At 34.9% G+C, this 17,065-nt stretch overlaps 1 protein-coding gene across 1 annotated transcript in view; it reads right to left on the minus strand.

The window, feature by feature from the left end:
* Positions 1-17,065, minus strand: part of LOC105564593 — a 92,403-nt gene that overhangs the window by 32,387 nt on the left and 42,951 nt on the right. Inside the window, exon 2 of the mRNA XM_012017074.1 lies at positions 5,820-5,962. Coding sequence (XP_011872464.1) covers positions 5,820-5,962 — 143 coding nt within the window. The remainder of the gene's footprint in view (positions 1-5,819; positions 5,963-17,065) is intronic.

A 17,065-nucleotide genomic window follows, 5' to 3' on the forward strand; every position in this document is an offset into this window, starting at 1 on the left:
GATTCTGTTTGAATAAAGACATTTCATATCGTATCGACTGCATTGTTATGATAACTCAAAAATTATTTCCGCTATTTTCTTTGATTCAATTATTAACATAAGCGCGTAACTTTTAATTTAATTGTTTATTTCGATCAATCTTTATATAAATTGCATTGTCATTAAACGTGCCTGGAAATTTAGCACATAATTGAGCTTATTGAAATTGATTATGTGCGTCCTTACATCGCATAAATTATATTAAATGTTAAATGTATACATGAAAAATTTTGGGTTTCATTACAATAATGAGAAAAGAGAATAACCACTTTGAAGATATTTATCGCAAATCAAATAGAATATTCAGAGGTGGATCGGATCGCGATAAAAATGCTAATTGCTGGCGGCCGAAGTTATGAAGTTCGCGTTAATTAAAAAATTTTACGAACGATTATAAGTATACTTTTAATCGGATAATGTAAATCGCACCCGTCCAAAGACTTCGTAGATTAGATAGAATCTAATTATTTTCTTCGCAGATTATTTCTGATTTTCGTCTCTAGACGATGAGATGTAAATGAAGGTTTCTCTCTCTCTCTCTCTCTCTCTCTCTCTCTCTCTCTCTTCCTTGCTCTCTAAAATTTTCGCGCGAAGTAATTTCCGATCACAATTTTTTGTATTACGTCCCCCTGTTCCCTACCAAGAGATATGCCGATGATCGAGGAGCAACGGAAGAAGGATTATCGATCGTTATTCAAATCTAAGCTACGACATCAAGCCACGGCATATTTCCAAGTGAGAAATTTCGTAAGGACGATGCAGCTTGCTGGCAAGATGCGATTTCATTATTTAGTTCACTGACTTGAGTTCGCGTCGGCTTACGTCTTGAATCTCGATCGTAATCCCACGAGCTTCGGCATTCCTCCGGCAGAGATGGAAATCCACTTACAGAAATTGCCGCCGAGCGTTTTCTTTCTGTCTAATTCGATTCGCGAAAATCGTGCCTAAAATTTATGATGTCGGTGACGTACTGATGCGATTAACGCTACCCTGTTTTAATTAGACAGTAATGAAGAGCAGTTATGAACACGCGTGCGCGTGTAATATATTATATATATACAATAGTATATACATATATTATATTATATCCAACATTAATTATATACACATATATATATTAATATTGAATCAGTATATTGCAATAAACTTCTTTTGAAAAGTTATTACATATAAGAAATTAACATTTTTCAATATCTACGGTCTTGTATATTTTTAATTTTGAAAATTACACAGAAATCCAAATTATTCAATCAAATAAATTAACTTCAACTTAAAATTTTTGCTTCTTATTTGTATGGGCAAACACTGTAGGGGCGCTATTCCTGGGCAAAATTATTACTTCGCCAATCATAGACGTTAGAGCATTAGTTTTTTTTTTAGAAGTACAGTCTTCGTACAGATTGACAAGTTATTTTATTGAGTAAAACTTCTGACGCGCACCAACTTGCTACTTCGATTAAATTTAACAATTTTCAGATGCTCGTGAGTGTAAAGTCGCGAGCGAAAGGGCTTGATACGGAGTAATAGTAGAGCATAAGTACCGGCACTGTAATTTAGCTTACCTCTCACCGAATTGCCTTGAGTCTTTGTACGCGTGTGTTATCGAATCCTGTGAACTGACTCCTGTTCGCTTGTCGATCATGTCGCGACACATGTACATACGTGTACACGTAGGATACTGATTGACACGAATAGCGAAGCTCCCTTTGACGTGTATGCACTTTCCGCTCGCATGCTTGGTGCTCACGCGGGGTGTTATGCCTGTGTTTCTACGTCGATCGTACGTCACCGCGTTGACAAGTTGCGGAGAAATCGTTTAGCTAAGCGGTCGTCCGCAGCCGCCTCGGATCGCGCTGTGACGAGCAACGATACTGTCGATATAAGTCGCGGCTAACATGATGAATAATGTATTTCGTTTCGGGATAATGTAGCCAATCAGAAAACGTCTCTTGCGCCACGCGAGAGCGTGCCTTGAGCGTTGTAAATATTATAACATATTAATAACGTTGATTTTTTTGCGGCTGTTGCGTTCATGCAGACGATATATGCATTTACATATCCAATAGATCACAAAACTTAATATGTATATGTAAAATATAGCTTCGAAAAATTTTTCGCGATTGTCCCAATTGCCTCGAACGTGGCAATATAATATTTAAAAGAAGTACCATCGAAATTATAAGATTGATTGCCTCGGAATGATGAAACGTCATTCCAGAAGATAAAGTTCTTAATAACAGAGACGTGTTCTGTCATTGGCGGAGATCGACTTTAATCAGATTTCGCCTCGAGTTGCCGCGAAAGTGATGAAGATCGAGCGCTTTCCGATCTCGTAAAACTGTTATGAATATGGATAAACTAAATTGCTAGGTTGCATGAAAGAAAAATGTGGTAAGTTTGTGGGACAAGTGGTGCTTAGCTTCTTGGTCGGATAGCTGTTTCTGTTATCATATAAAAAAGAGCGATTTAATATGCAGCAGTCGTTCGAGCTGCAGTTCGCATTTGAAAACAGCTTATTATTATAACAATAACGGCAATAGTAATAATACTAAAATGTTATAATTTTTAAATTAAAAGTTTAAATAAAAATTAATATCAACATTTATGCGGTACACTAGCAAAACTTGTGTCTTTATATACCACGTAAAGTATACGAGTCCATATGTGAAATATTTAATTGAAATTGTATTACCATAACAAGTGCAAATAACATGCAATGATTGGAAATAAGTTTATTAGAAAGTTCACTCTGTTCTCGGAAATAGTAGCGAGCGCTAAAATTCTTCGTGAAAACGAACTTGTTACCTCGACTCCGTGCTTTTAGCAAAAGTATGAAATTGACTGGGTTGGGGAAATTCATAAAAGTTTTGCAACTATTTTTTGGAATACGTCGTGAGCAAAAAGCGATCCCGTTTTACGTCACATACATTCTCGAGCAGTTTTCTAGTTTAGCATAACGCCGACGTGATAAGTTTCGCAAGATCGACTAGCTTAATAGACACGTCAAAGAAAGCAAGAGTAAGTGGGGAAAAAAAGTAAAACTCGCGTATTTTGCAATGTAGCGAATGTAGGAAGTTTTATAACTCGTTGATAATGATTCCGATAAATAAGAAACGGACACTAATACAATGTTACAGCTTCAGTTAAAGTTTCGAGCGAGCATAAATTAGAAATGTATGGTAAAGTAATAATGCAAGTTCCGATATTACGGATTTATTATAGACTGCAGTAATATCGCGATTCAAAGATTAATTCAAACTTCGCGTCTGATAAAATATTAATGCATATTATTTGCTCATATAATCTTTATTTTTAAAACGGTTTAAAATCTTTTATATGAATATTGCATTATATAAACATCATATTGTTATTATTATTCAGTACAGCGAGTCGATTGGCACGGGTTTTTCGGCGATAAAAACAAATTTACTAATTTAAAAAATTACTTAAGGGGGAAAAATAGTGCAGTTGCATATTTTTATCAGGTTTTTTTTTTATTAATTTTAACTTGTGTATAAAAGAGAATTTGCGACTTGGGCGATATTCGGCATTATTTTGTTTTCTTATGCAGCTGCAACTTAAATCCGCTTTAGAAAGCAATTCTCCTCAGTTTCTGGCATAATGATACAGATCGCGATGTCGTAGCACTGTTTGGCAAACCTATGCCCGGCCGTCGAGATGGATAGAAATCCCACTGAAAGAATTATGGACTGAAATTAAATCCGTCGCCGTTTCCCTAGACTTATATTCCGTCTGATCCTTTCACGTCTTTCTTGAAATCCTCGCGAAATCTCTTTCAAACTCCGCCGTCATGGAGCCTCAGAGGCATGAATCGGCGACAGCCGAGTTTTCGCGTGGAATCGCCCTTTTGCCACAGACACCTGAGTCGCCGGAAAGAAAGAATCGTATACAATCGTAACGTCGTTTCCCTTGGGAATGTACTATGCTCCAACTGTATTATATATTCCTGATTTCGCACGTAATGTATTAAAATCCATCGTCAAGTATTCGATTCGTGATTGCAGGCGCATATGCAAAGTACCTCTTGCGCACGCGTCTTCGAAGAGCCTATAAATTATTTAATACGCCATTGATCGCCTCACGTATCCTACTCATGCGAGTTGAAAATCATTATCACCTATTGTCATACCAAATTGCTGTTTCGAGCCTTTCTTAATACGATCTTCATAAGTTTGCATGTAAATGCGCATATTATCGCGCCCGACCTCTATACCATATACGTATCTATCACGGCGAGAAACCCGACGTCGTAAAATGAGATCCTGACAATGTGGGTGATATAAACAGATTAATCTCCTAACTCGCGTACCAGGATCGACTATTGGTACTTTGAGTGAAGGAGCTTTGGATGAACTGTTATTACAAAGTTACTGCGTACAGGACTTCACGTTTCGAGTATCTTATTCGATGATCAACAAGTTCAAGTTTGTCCTCAAGTTGCCGCAATGAACATATGCCTACAGTTATTAGCCGGATCTACATCCATGTCGAGGACTAGTTTTAAGTGATTTAAAAGATTTCTAGTCACATTGCAAACCGTATATATCATAAAAAATTTAAGCGCTTAGGCCAAATAATTTTATAGTAACGAAATAAAATTTTAATAGTGAGAAGTATTTTTCCATTTTCTTTAATTTTGATCATGTTGCTTACAAAAGTGATCGCTAAATTTTAATTTGCCGTCAGGTTATAAGAAATTACGAATTGTGGCGCAAGCGAAATTTCATTTTAATTTACCTGTGACAAATATCGGAATAACCTAGAGTTAGTAAAAGTTTAATGGCAATATGGCTCTTTCGTGGCTGGACGGATAACGTGTTATAGTAACACCCTTTAAACCTCAACCTCAACCTAATAGAGCGCTGAGAGATAAAACGGGCCAAGGGACTCGAATGGCTTATAAGGAAAGTAGCGTTGGATGAGGTGATTTCACGGTACGAAGATTTTAAACCGCAGGTTCTGTAAACTTTCGACAAGAATAAAGTTTTCATGGTTTACTGCCATCTAACCTGGCATTTTCATCCTCCGGCCTCCAGAAGTACAACGGTACTTGCTTAACTCTGAATAGTAGAGCAGTATAGAAAGTATAAAAAACACATTTATTGTATGCCTATATGCTTGTCTTTGCACGGAGAGAATGTTCACTTAAAATTTACCGTAAAAATCATGTAATCGTGGGACAACATGGCATTTTCAAGACTTTTATCAGAGTTGTTAAAAATTTTACTATACATTTTACTAATAAAATGTCTACTAAATATAATTACTAGTAAAACGTATGGTAAAATTTCAATAAACTCATAAAATACTCCGAAATACCATGTTGTCCCACGATTACATAATTTTCAGGATATTTTAAGAAAAAATTCTCTCGGCGTGTCCGTTAACTATTTCATTTTATTAATCTTCTAAAGCAGGATTACATTTTCCTCAGTATTTATAAACTTGAAGCATTTTATAATTATAATTTTTACTTCATTTATGTCATAAATAATCTGCTACTCGTGCATCAATTTTTATGCAATTAATAAATCTTTAAATATTGTTGTTGTCGCTGTTTTTCGCTTCGTTTTAGACGAAGGAAAAATACACGTGACAAACATTAAACATCATAGTAAAAGCGTTTATAAAAGAATTCTGCTTTCGAGGAAGAATTGCTCGAAAAAGAATTTCGAGACATAATTTTCGCGGAATATTTTGTGTAACTTCGTCGTCGAAAAACATTGTACTAGACGAAATGAATTTAAAGGTTTACTTACTTGCGGAATTTTAAACAATCGCAGAAGATTGGCAACCTGAATCGAAGTTACCGAGCTCGCTGCACCAACGACTCCACTGATTACTTTTCGCACGGCAGTTTTGTTGCAGTGATATTCCGCGCCGTCTATGTTGCTTATCGAACCTGAAATGCATAATAAACGTGACATAATTCTGCTTGTAATTTAGTTAAAAGTAATATTTCAAATTAACAAATTAATTAGCTTAATGACGCTTTTATCTATATCGATGAAATTTTGTTGTTGATAAACGCAGGTGTGAGTTCGCGTTAATATAATAATGATGTTGTTTTGTTCGAACCATCACGATATATTTTCGTCATTGCACTGAATATACTGGTCAATTAATCAGGTATACAGTAATAATTCGTTTTGTGTTGTGCGAATAGAGAGAGGTTTAATCAATAAAAAGCGCGATATATGAGAACGATATGAATATCCGGTCGATACTCACAAATACAATTCGCACATGCAGATTAACGTAAATAATTGAAACATATTTCGTTTATTGTCCATTTATATCAATATCTAACCTATAGTTCTTTATTCATTAATTATTATTTTACATAAATAATCGGTATAGCGCGTTATTAAACTTTTTATTAATATACGTACATCTGACTGACTGTGCCGTCGTGCCTGATGTAAAATGGAATAGAAGTTTTACTTGTGACGCGTTCAGTTGTGTTTCGTTAGCTAATATCACATGGCCGTATACTATAGAATCGAATTTAATTAAATTCTTGTAACACGGTTTACGGCTAATCCGTTGTATTTTCGATCTCGTTTTCCTTATTGTTTGGACTTTGCTCCACGCAATTTCGCGGTATAACACCTGTTGAATCTGCCGTTCTTATATTGTTTATCATTGATTCACGGTTACAAACAAAAATCAAGTTAATATTTGCTGTATTATTATAATAATAATAATTTTCAAGATAATGTTGAGCTTTCGAAACAACGTTTCAATTATTATATTTTTAAAATTTTAAATTTAAAACAGCATACCATAATTCTGTATACCATCTCGCTTTGATTATTAACCAATATGCCACACGAAACATATACCGAAAAAGTGTATTATGTGCATGCAGTGTACCAATTTGCGTCCAATTAAAATGTTTTATGCAGCTACGCAAACATAACGTTTACACAATGCGGACTGTCACTTGTAGTTAAATGTTGAAAACCGTGAAGAATTTCAGACACGCGATCGACTACATAAGAAATTAACTTGCCGCCTCTACAATTTTACACTTCACGTCGTTCTTCAGCTTCTCGTTTGTACTCGTGGTTTGAGAGAGTTTACCGATGAAACTCACTCTTATTTCTATACATAGCTAGTGTAAATGTTTGCCAAAGGCTTAAGTGTCGCGAATATCGAGAGGGTGAGAGGCGAGCAATTCTTTCCTGGCGGGGGTTTCGCGTCCTCGCCTTTCGAGGTTTCATTTTTCTTCTTCTAGTCTTTTTTCTCCCTGAACTGTGATGGCGGGAGAAATAGCGATAGAAACGCTTTTCGCGTGTAAAGCACCAACAGATCAATAAAAACGAATTTACCTTTTGTTACGAGACGTATACATTTGGCTTAAGATGTTAATAAACATTAAGGGATGACAAATAAGAAGACGTAAAAGAATGTAAAAATAACACACACATACACACACGCGCACACAAACGGGGAAGCGTATCGACGAGTATTCGGTCAGCTATCGTAAGTGATGCTGCTCGCACCTTTTCTCGGTCCTCGTACGTCCTGCTTTACGTTGGAAAACGAGACCTTATTTTCACGGATCTGTGCACACGATAATGCATGCTCCCTTCCTCAAGATTATGGTCTTCAGAAGCAAGATAGGCTGAGACGCGAACCGACGGGTGCAATATGAAAGAAAGAAAAAAAGGAGAGAAAACGACGACGGAGAAATTTTTCTTATAACTGCGTTCACGTGAACGCGACGGATAAACTTGAAATTCTATAGAATAAACACGGGCCATTTACTTAATACATGCTTTAATAATAAATATTTTAATAATTTAGTCGAGCTGAGACGAAATGTTACAGATTCTGCTTGAAGTCTTACGATAAAAAATTAAGTTGCCATTACAATCAATTAGAAAAATAAAACTTTTTCATTTTTGAAGTATTAATTAAACATTCTGCGTATGATTGTCATAAAACGTAATAATGAAAGCAAAGATAATGCAAAAAGTTTTTATTTATAACGAGAATCGAATACTTGAAAGAGTCAACATAAATAATTTTATTCTACGCCTGTAACGAGTATATAAATTTCCAGATTACTTGTACAATGTCATTCATTTAGCATTTTATTGAATACCTAATAGATCGAGTTGAAGAAGAATGAGAAATACAACGTGTAATATTTTTTGTAAAGTTACGCGCATGACTAAAATTGCGAGGTGAATTTAATTAAAATTATAAATGTCAACTTATTTCCAATGGTTTGTTTAATGTAATATTTTGTTTTCTCTCTTTCTCTCTCTCTCTCTCTCTCTCTCTCTCTCTCTCTCTCTCTCGGACAATATATTATTGCATAACTGTGCTTCTGATGTCGATTAAAATGAATTCCTTTCGCTTTATACACCCTTTAATAGTTTGCGCTTCGAGTATTTTATCAATTGAGAAAGTAAAGGTAGAACTGTCGTGCTTGAAGAAGTATTCTCGGCAAAACTTACAAATTGATGGATCACTTGATCTATCGTTATACTCATCGTAATTGGCAAACTCATTAGGACGGAACTTTAAAAAGCACCACTTCTGGAGAGGTGTGTAGACGGTTAAAACACTCATGCGTACATTTTCCGTTATATTTTCAAGAATAAACGAGCGCCTATATCAGAATAACGTAAACGGTGAATCTGCATGGGGAGAAATAAAATGAAATATCGAGCAGCGTGAATGTAAAAAAATATGTACAAACATTTTCACATTTAAACGTATCCCGTGTTCTCGATACATCTCGATGTTCGATCATGATCCGCGCCTGGCGTTATTCACAACTCGCGTTATTCGCAAATGTACTCCAACAATTCTGACCGGTGCGGATTATTCCGGGTCGATCGTCAACATTGTGAATATTCGCGCTCGTTTCTACGCTAGGTGAATCGTCCTAATTTTCGGCTCATTGGCTATTACTGAAATTGCGACAGCCGTTTGGCATCGAAAACCGCGCGCTACGGCCGAGGAATATTGAGTTACGCTGTAGCTTTATATCCTATCCCTGCACAATTATCGAGATTATAAAACCGAAAAGTAATCCGTAAAACCGTAAGCTTTTTTTCAAGGTATACATTTATATCCTGTGGAATTCGTTGCAATTCAATTATTTAGTTTTAAAAGATATTATCTGCATATATAATATTTAGCCTCGGTGATTCAATTAGTACTCAAGTGGCAACTTATTATTTTAGGGATTCAATTCAATCTAAACTGATCTTCGGGAATACATCAAGATTTAGCTTACGATTATTTGAGTTTTAACAACGGCGGTCTTTTAGTGGCTGCAATAACAATTGGCGACCGCAAGCAAGGAGAAACATCTATTCTCTGGTTTCTTCAATATATGAACCATTTGTAAATCTTTTGAATCGAAGTACTTTCCTATGTTGTGCGAATATGCATATTGGGAAAAAATGAGAATGCATAAGAGCTCGCTGATGCAGAGCTTTAAAATTACCTTATGCTTTATATCGCGACGTTTTCACCGAAGGAGCGAAATGGAATAAATCAAATTTGCATGAAAATACATGTTACAAAATTCAATCCTTTTTAGTCACAAAAGGTTCCTTTGGCCAATAAATGCCATTTGTTTAGAAATATAAGACATATTTTTTTCATATTTATCATAAATGAAATTCCAATCGAGAAAGATTGATTCCGATAAAGAAAGTAAGTTCAATGTGTTAAAGGCACAATGAAAAAAATAATAATGGCAAAAATATTTATCAATTAAACTATTCCGTAAAGAGTACACGTTAATATGTTGATGAATATTATCGAAAAATGATAATTCTAAATGCAATTATCAATCCTATCGTATGAATGTGTACATGTGTTTGGAATAGGCTTTGTTACAACGTCGGTGTTTGCTGTAGAAATTTTATTAAATCAAGTAGTATATCTGTGTAACTAACGATAAGTATATTTTACTTTTTCTCTGAATCTTTTATTGTGGCAAAATCGAAGAAATTTGAAAGAACTCGTAGGAAATATTATTAGGAAATGTATAACACTAACTGTAACTTTAAAGTCACGCACACTGAGAGACTTATTATGTTATTTCATTCAATACAATGGTCTTTCACAGCACTTTAGAGCAATGTTTCCACGCCAGGACTATCCGTCTTTACGTACCGGGCTAAGATCTGTCTAACTAGAAATTTTTTAAGTTGTATGGGATGACGTGTAGCTCTGTGCTAACACAAGTGATCAGTAATGGTAGGGTTCTCGGCTCGATTTCGGCCCTCGTCCCGTATAGGATTCAGTGTTTAATCAAGATCAAGCATAAATTTCAAGGAGTTTTTAGAGATATCACGCTGATATAATCTAACGGTTGAGAGGCTTCCCATAAGAGGGAAACTTAAAAAAAAGTTGTAATGTCTGGAAAGTTGATCGATTTCCCCGTGGAGAGTAGAGCTTTCGATTGGATACGTGTTTTAAGATTCACGTGTACACGTAATCCGTTGTACACGGATTTAAGGTACCTTCATTCACGTGTACCTGTGTACGTGACACGTGTATTCGAATATCCGCGTATGTGTGATACGTGTAAACGTGTGCAAATATTTATCAAAATTTGATGAAAGATATCTATTTCTGCATATGTTGTTCGACATATGTATACGCATAATTCCAGCATTCCAAGTTCTACCTAGATTTTGTCACATAATTCTCTAAATATTTTCCTATTGAGGTATACACGGCTAAACGTTTACATATGTTACATACACGGATATTCGTGTACACGTGTCACGTTCACGGATATTCGTGAACACGTGTCACATTCACGTGTTCACGGATTCACGTAAATGAAGATTTTTTAAATTCGTGTACACGGGTTAAAACACAGATAAGTTAAATACACGGATTACACGTGTCGTCTAGTACACGTGTACTCGACAGCTCCACTGGAGAGGCCGACGAGATATATATTTTCGAACAACGGAGACAAATACCAGCTTATGGAGTAGTTCTTGTTGCGGGTTTATTAAAAAAGAGAAAAGTTGACGCAAGATTCACAGTGTATACTCAAAAGACATATTTTAATCAAAGTATCCAGGCGGTTGCAGGTTTTGAAAGTGTCTTGCGAATTGCCGAAGACTTGTTTGGACATTTTTCCGGATACGTTTCCAATGTGCGTGCTTTGAAAGTGTCTTGCGAATTGCCGAAGACTTGTTTGGACATTTTTCCGGATACGTTTCCAATGTGCGTGCTTTCACCAAATATTCCAAACACATATTGTGAAATGGTTTTCCGAACGTCATTTTTGTTCCCGCGGCTGCACCTGGCACAGACACTTGTTTGGTCACAGTATTTGCTAAGTACATACCACGTGGTCAGACTATTTAGATACGTGTGTATCTTATAAACATTTGTGGTTGAGTAAGAGTTTCCAAACCTGCGACTTGGATAATTGGATTAAGATATTTCTTTGGGTAAACGCTGTGAATTTTGCATCAACTTTTTCTTCTCTCAGTCTGTTTATGTATATAAAGATTATAGATACAATGGAAAAAAATTGAAAGACTTATCTTCTTCTTCTTCTTACGATTAGTGTAGAGAATATTCCCTGTCCGGTTCCAACGTTACTATCCAAGGCTAGTACGTTGGTACTCTGAGCAGTATATTTTTTACATCAGGTAGACTGCCAACCTCGCCTCACAACCCTTCTCTTTTCTCATCCAGGGTTGGAACTGGCAACGGCGGAGTAGATACATATATGTATATAAGGAGATATACATGTATATGTGGCAGAGATATTGAATACTTTTCGGTGGTTGCCTCCGAGGAGGTGGTGGTATTCGATTAAAATCCGTCCAAAAAAAACCAGCGGTGTTCTCGTTTGGATTTGAACTCGGGTCTTTTCGTTTATTTGTTTACTGAGCAGACTTTTACAATCGTAAGACTTTTACAAACTTAAATATGTAAGGCATCAGGGTTGGGAAAGTTACTTTATAAAAGTATTTAGTTACACTTACAGTTTTTTTCCGCTAAAAATGTAACTATAGTTACAGTTACTGAAAAAGTAACGAATCGTTACTTTGCAGTTACTTTCTTGCAATGAAAATAAAAATATTAAATCTGCGTTTGAATTATAAAGTGTCGATAAAAGCGTTTATATGCAAATGCAGGACCTAATGCGATCTGTGGAGGTTTAAAAAATATATAAAGTAACAATTAAATTATTTATTAGTTATTGAAAAAATGTAATTCAGTTAAGTTAAGTTAAGGACCAGCAGTATTCAGTTTTTAAATTCTTATTTTTCTCATTTTGCCATGATTCGAACCTTCCGCTTGCCGGGCGAACGCTCTTTCAACTGAGCTATCCAGGCCCACACTCGAAGTCCTTCTCTCTTACCTATTTTAGTTTACTAAATAAAGTAGTAATAGTATACAAGCGACGCGACTCCAAAGCGATGCATGGTATTTCACTGAATGGTTTGGTAGACCGTCGTACGGATGCAGAGTGGCCCCCGAAGACCTCTCCGACCCTCTCTGACCCTCTAGCAAATAAACAAATTCCCCACCGTTACATATGTCTGAACGACAGGTTGCCCCTTGGAGTGGGCGAATGCGAATGTGTATTTTTCCAAGTCTTATTTCGCATTTTTGCCACAACGTGGTATAGCATTTTACTCAAAGTTACAAATAGTTTGTTTTTATAACAAAAGGTTTAGAAATTATATGTTAATTTTTTTATCCGATGATAAATGTTTGCTAGCTTCACATTATATAATTTTTGTAGACATAAAAAAGAGATTGATGAGTTTATATATAAATATATATTTGTCTAAAATGTCTTCTCTCGGGAATCTCGGTAAGAAGACAATAAATGATGACGAAATTGTTAACGTTTTTGTAGGTAATTATTTTTATACGTCTGGTTTCAATGTCGCTCAGAATACGTTCGTATTACAGTGCAGAATTTTGTGCCCGTAAATCTTTACCATCATTACGTGGTAGGTAGCTTTCTTTTCTTTTATCTCTCTTTCCGTCTGGTCTTTAAGACTTTTCCTCATTTCACTCTGCTGGATGTTCAGCTTTATAGCAACCGTGTGGTTTATGGCGGGTGGTTGAAAGGAAATGGTACAACACGCTGATACGCTGACATAACGAATCCGTAGAGTTCGTTCGTTAATGAGTCTTTCATCTAGGTGTAACGAAATGTTAGCAATTAATTATAACGTTTAACTTGGTAAACTTCGTGCGTTCTTTCCGGTCGAGGGTTGCGAGGCGAGAAACGAATGGAGGTGCGCGGTGGCAATGAGCGCGTTCGCAGATTGAATGTGTTGACGTTGGCTCTAAGCGTCGAAGTGAGAAAGCAATGGAAGAAATAAAACGCCGGGAAACGCGCTGAGGGTATGTACGTGGGAAAATTCGAGAGAATGAGTAGTCGCGTTAATTTAAATTGCGGGTCAAGATCTTATTATGCGCCTCACGTAGAACGCGGCTTCCGACTTTCACGTTTTACTCCCGCAATTTAAAAGTGATTAGTAAATATGGGCTCAATGTAATTTCTTCGAAGATTGAGCAAAATATTGAACGCCTAATATGGTTTAATGTAATTAGACATATATTTTTCAACTTGGAGTTTAACCGGATAGATGGGCTTTACTTTTATGCTGACTATTACAACTGCAGTAGTTGCACTTTTTGAAATCGATATCTGATTAACTGAAGCTAAAAGCTGAAAAATCTCTCTAATCGTGATGAAACTGTAATTGCTGTTATTTATGAAATTTTGGTGTTTTTATTAATTCGTTGAAATTTATCTCGCTACGAAAGGAAACTTTAATATCTGTTGAACAAACAATGCATAATAAATGGGATCCAGTAATCCTACTTTATGTTACGTGAATTGCATCTACTAGCGTAACATAGGAGCGGTGTGTCTTTAATTTATTAAAATAGATATTGAATATGGTAAATTGTTATATGACCGTTTGCGCTTGCATTCTATCAACTTTTCGATAATATATTTTATTCTGAATAAATAATACAGTATGCTGCTTTATCTTTCAACGTAATCTTAATCTTTATCTCCTTATATCTTTCCTAATTAAATCTCTCTTCCGTCTTGATGAACCAGCATGGTTATATTTACTACATCTAAACTCTGTATAAATAACGCATCCGTATGTAAATTTCTGGCGCTGTGATGTTCTAGCATGATCTAAATATATGTTTCGTACATATAGCTGGTATATTTGCACAGTTTGGTAAGGCGGAAACCATAGGGCGGAATTACTCTGTCACCGTGACACAATCAACATCAGCGATAACCGCGAGCATCCAAATGACAGCAATTTGCAATTTATAATGACGACAATTATTGTGAAATCAAAATACAAATTCAATTCACAGTAATTATACAAGATAAAATACTTCAACAAAATGACTTTAATAATCTAGCAACTTGAAAAAGACAAAAATCTTATATTTTGTAAGTTGCTAAATTATTACATTTACTTTACTAAATTACTGAAATATAATTATTATGGATTATAACGTGGCATCTTTGAACGAGGGAAAATGCATTGAACCGAATAACAAGCATGTCGCTAATTAGCACTCACAGCTATGCAAGTTCGATACCTGTGCGCCGTACATGCTATGCATATTCTGCATTTCCTTTTGCCAGAGATTCGAAAGCAAATATCCTCGCGACGAGAGAAACTCGATCTTGCTTGAGCATCACGCTTTATGCCGAACAAATAGTTTCATCGAATAAGAGTAAACTTATATTGACGAAACGACAACTGTACACAGTTGAAAAATTTGTGTTAAATTTAAGAGATATCACATGTCCCAAACAATCTACACAAATTTTTGTGTTAACTTAACATAATATGGATATGTTAAATGATCACACTAATATTTTGTTAATATTTTAACACAAAATAAATGCAAATCTTAAAATAATTTAAACTTGTGTAAGATTAAAAAATAAGTACTCATTGTGTTGTTTTAACATTTCTTTTCAGTTATTTTAATAATTTTACATTTGAGGTCAATTAACACAAGAACGATATGTTAAATAAACACAAGAAAACATTTAACGCGAAAATTTTAACCGGCATTTTTTTAACAAGAAAACACAAATTTTCCAACTGTGTATTATTAATATAAGAGATTATAAAGCGTATAGTAATTTTTTACGTTTTCCTATTTGTTCAACACAAATTACTCTAACAATTAATACTCTTTAAAATGTAAATCACTAATTAATCCAAATCAGAGAAATTGCTCATGCGCGTCACTTATGACAATCTCGACATTTTTTTTTGATGTGAGTTACGTATAACTCAGATATATTAATAATTTATCGTATGAAATGTGGGAGAGAGATATATATAGACTGAGCTTTATCGCAAGGCCGTATCTGAATTTTACACAATTTCCGGTTTTTCTGTTTAAACGCTCATTCTGGTCCTAAATGAGTGTTCAAGCAGAAAAACCGAAAATTGCGTAAAATCGAGATACGACCTTGCGAAAGTGATCAGTCGATGTGATGTTCACACATATTGCTGGTAAATTTTAATGCACAATGAAAGAATACGCTTACTTGTAAAATTATAGAAGTTTTTATATATACTTCTTTATGCTTAATTGTAAAGTTATAGAAATTTTTATGCAAGCTTTTTTATGCTACAAAATTGAAAAACATTACGATTCTGTAAACAATCAAGTCATTTACTCAGGGTGCACTCAAGAAATCAGTTTACCGACACATGCTTCGATTCCCAAGACACTTTCCGCTCCGGAAGACAAGATCAGGATTGCCTCCCATTGCGACCACATGCAGCAAGCCCATTTGATTCGAGTACTTTAATAGAGAGAAAACGGAGCGTCGCGAACAGAAATACCCTCTGCGAATAGCTATACTACTTGGAAATAATCGGAAAACTTAAATGGCGGTTAGGCGCACGAGCATCGTTTCTATGGTTATATTTTCGCGTACTTCTCCCAAAGTTTTCATACTTCTGGGATAAATTGCTTTAATTTTTGACTATCTCGATGTTTCACACCTTTATTTGTTTTATGGTATCATTAACTATTTTATGGTGTCGTTATCCCGTAATAAAATTTACATACAAAAATTATTTGATATATAATGTTTTCGAAATAAAAGTACGCGCGTGAGATAATGAAAGAATTGCATTTTATAACATTGTATAATTTTTTATTCCCGGTTACAATTTTTTTATACCACTACCTTGGTGGGAAAAAAATTGAACAATAAAATCGTAAAATGCTTATTCGATTTTAACATGAAAATAATGTTTTTTTCATACGATAGTATTTTACAATGCGAGATTTTGGTATATTTTTATCTTTTTTCTTGAGAAATACAGGCTAAAATTTGGATAATATACAGGGTGGGCCATTTTAATTTATACAGTCGATTTTTAAAAAACTAAAAGAGATATGAAAAAATGTTTCAGACAAAAGTTGTATGGTTTCGAGGGGGACATAAGATGGTACCATTGGTTTGACCTTGAAGAATTATTTGAAGGTTACATAAAGGTCACACCAATTTTTTTAAATGGCATCCCCTATTTTTTAATACATATTCTAGTAGCTAACCTCGAGAGCTTTCCAAAACACTATAATAAAGTATTTTTTTATTAAGAACTTCTTGAGTTATTAAGGTTTGAAAGTTCCAATATTTTGACGTAAATTACAAAGTATCTCGTAAAATATTCATTTTTTTATCATCTTACCTTAATACTTTTTTGAACAGAATAATGATACAAATCAACTGGTGTAAAGAAAACAAACAATTTTGTAACAAGCAATTTAAAAAAAAATTTTTTTTTGCTTGTTACAAAATTGTTTGTTTTCTTTACACCAGTTGATTTGTATCATTATTCTGTTCAAAAAAGTATTAAGGTAAGATGATAAAACAATGAATATTTTACGAGATACTTTGTAATTTACGTCAAAATATTGAAACTTTCAAACCTTAATAACTCAAGAAGTTCTTAAT

This window comes from Vollenhovia emeryi, unplaced genomic scaffold (assembly GCF_000949405.1).
Source record: "Vollenhovia emeryi isolate VEMERY1.0 unplaced genomic scaffold, V.emery_V1.0 DF939162.1, whole genome shotgun sequence".
NCBI classification, from domain to species: domain Eukaryota; kingdom Metazoa; phylum Arthropoda; class Insecta; order Hymenoptera; family Formicidae; genus Vollenhovia; species Vollenhovia emeryi.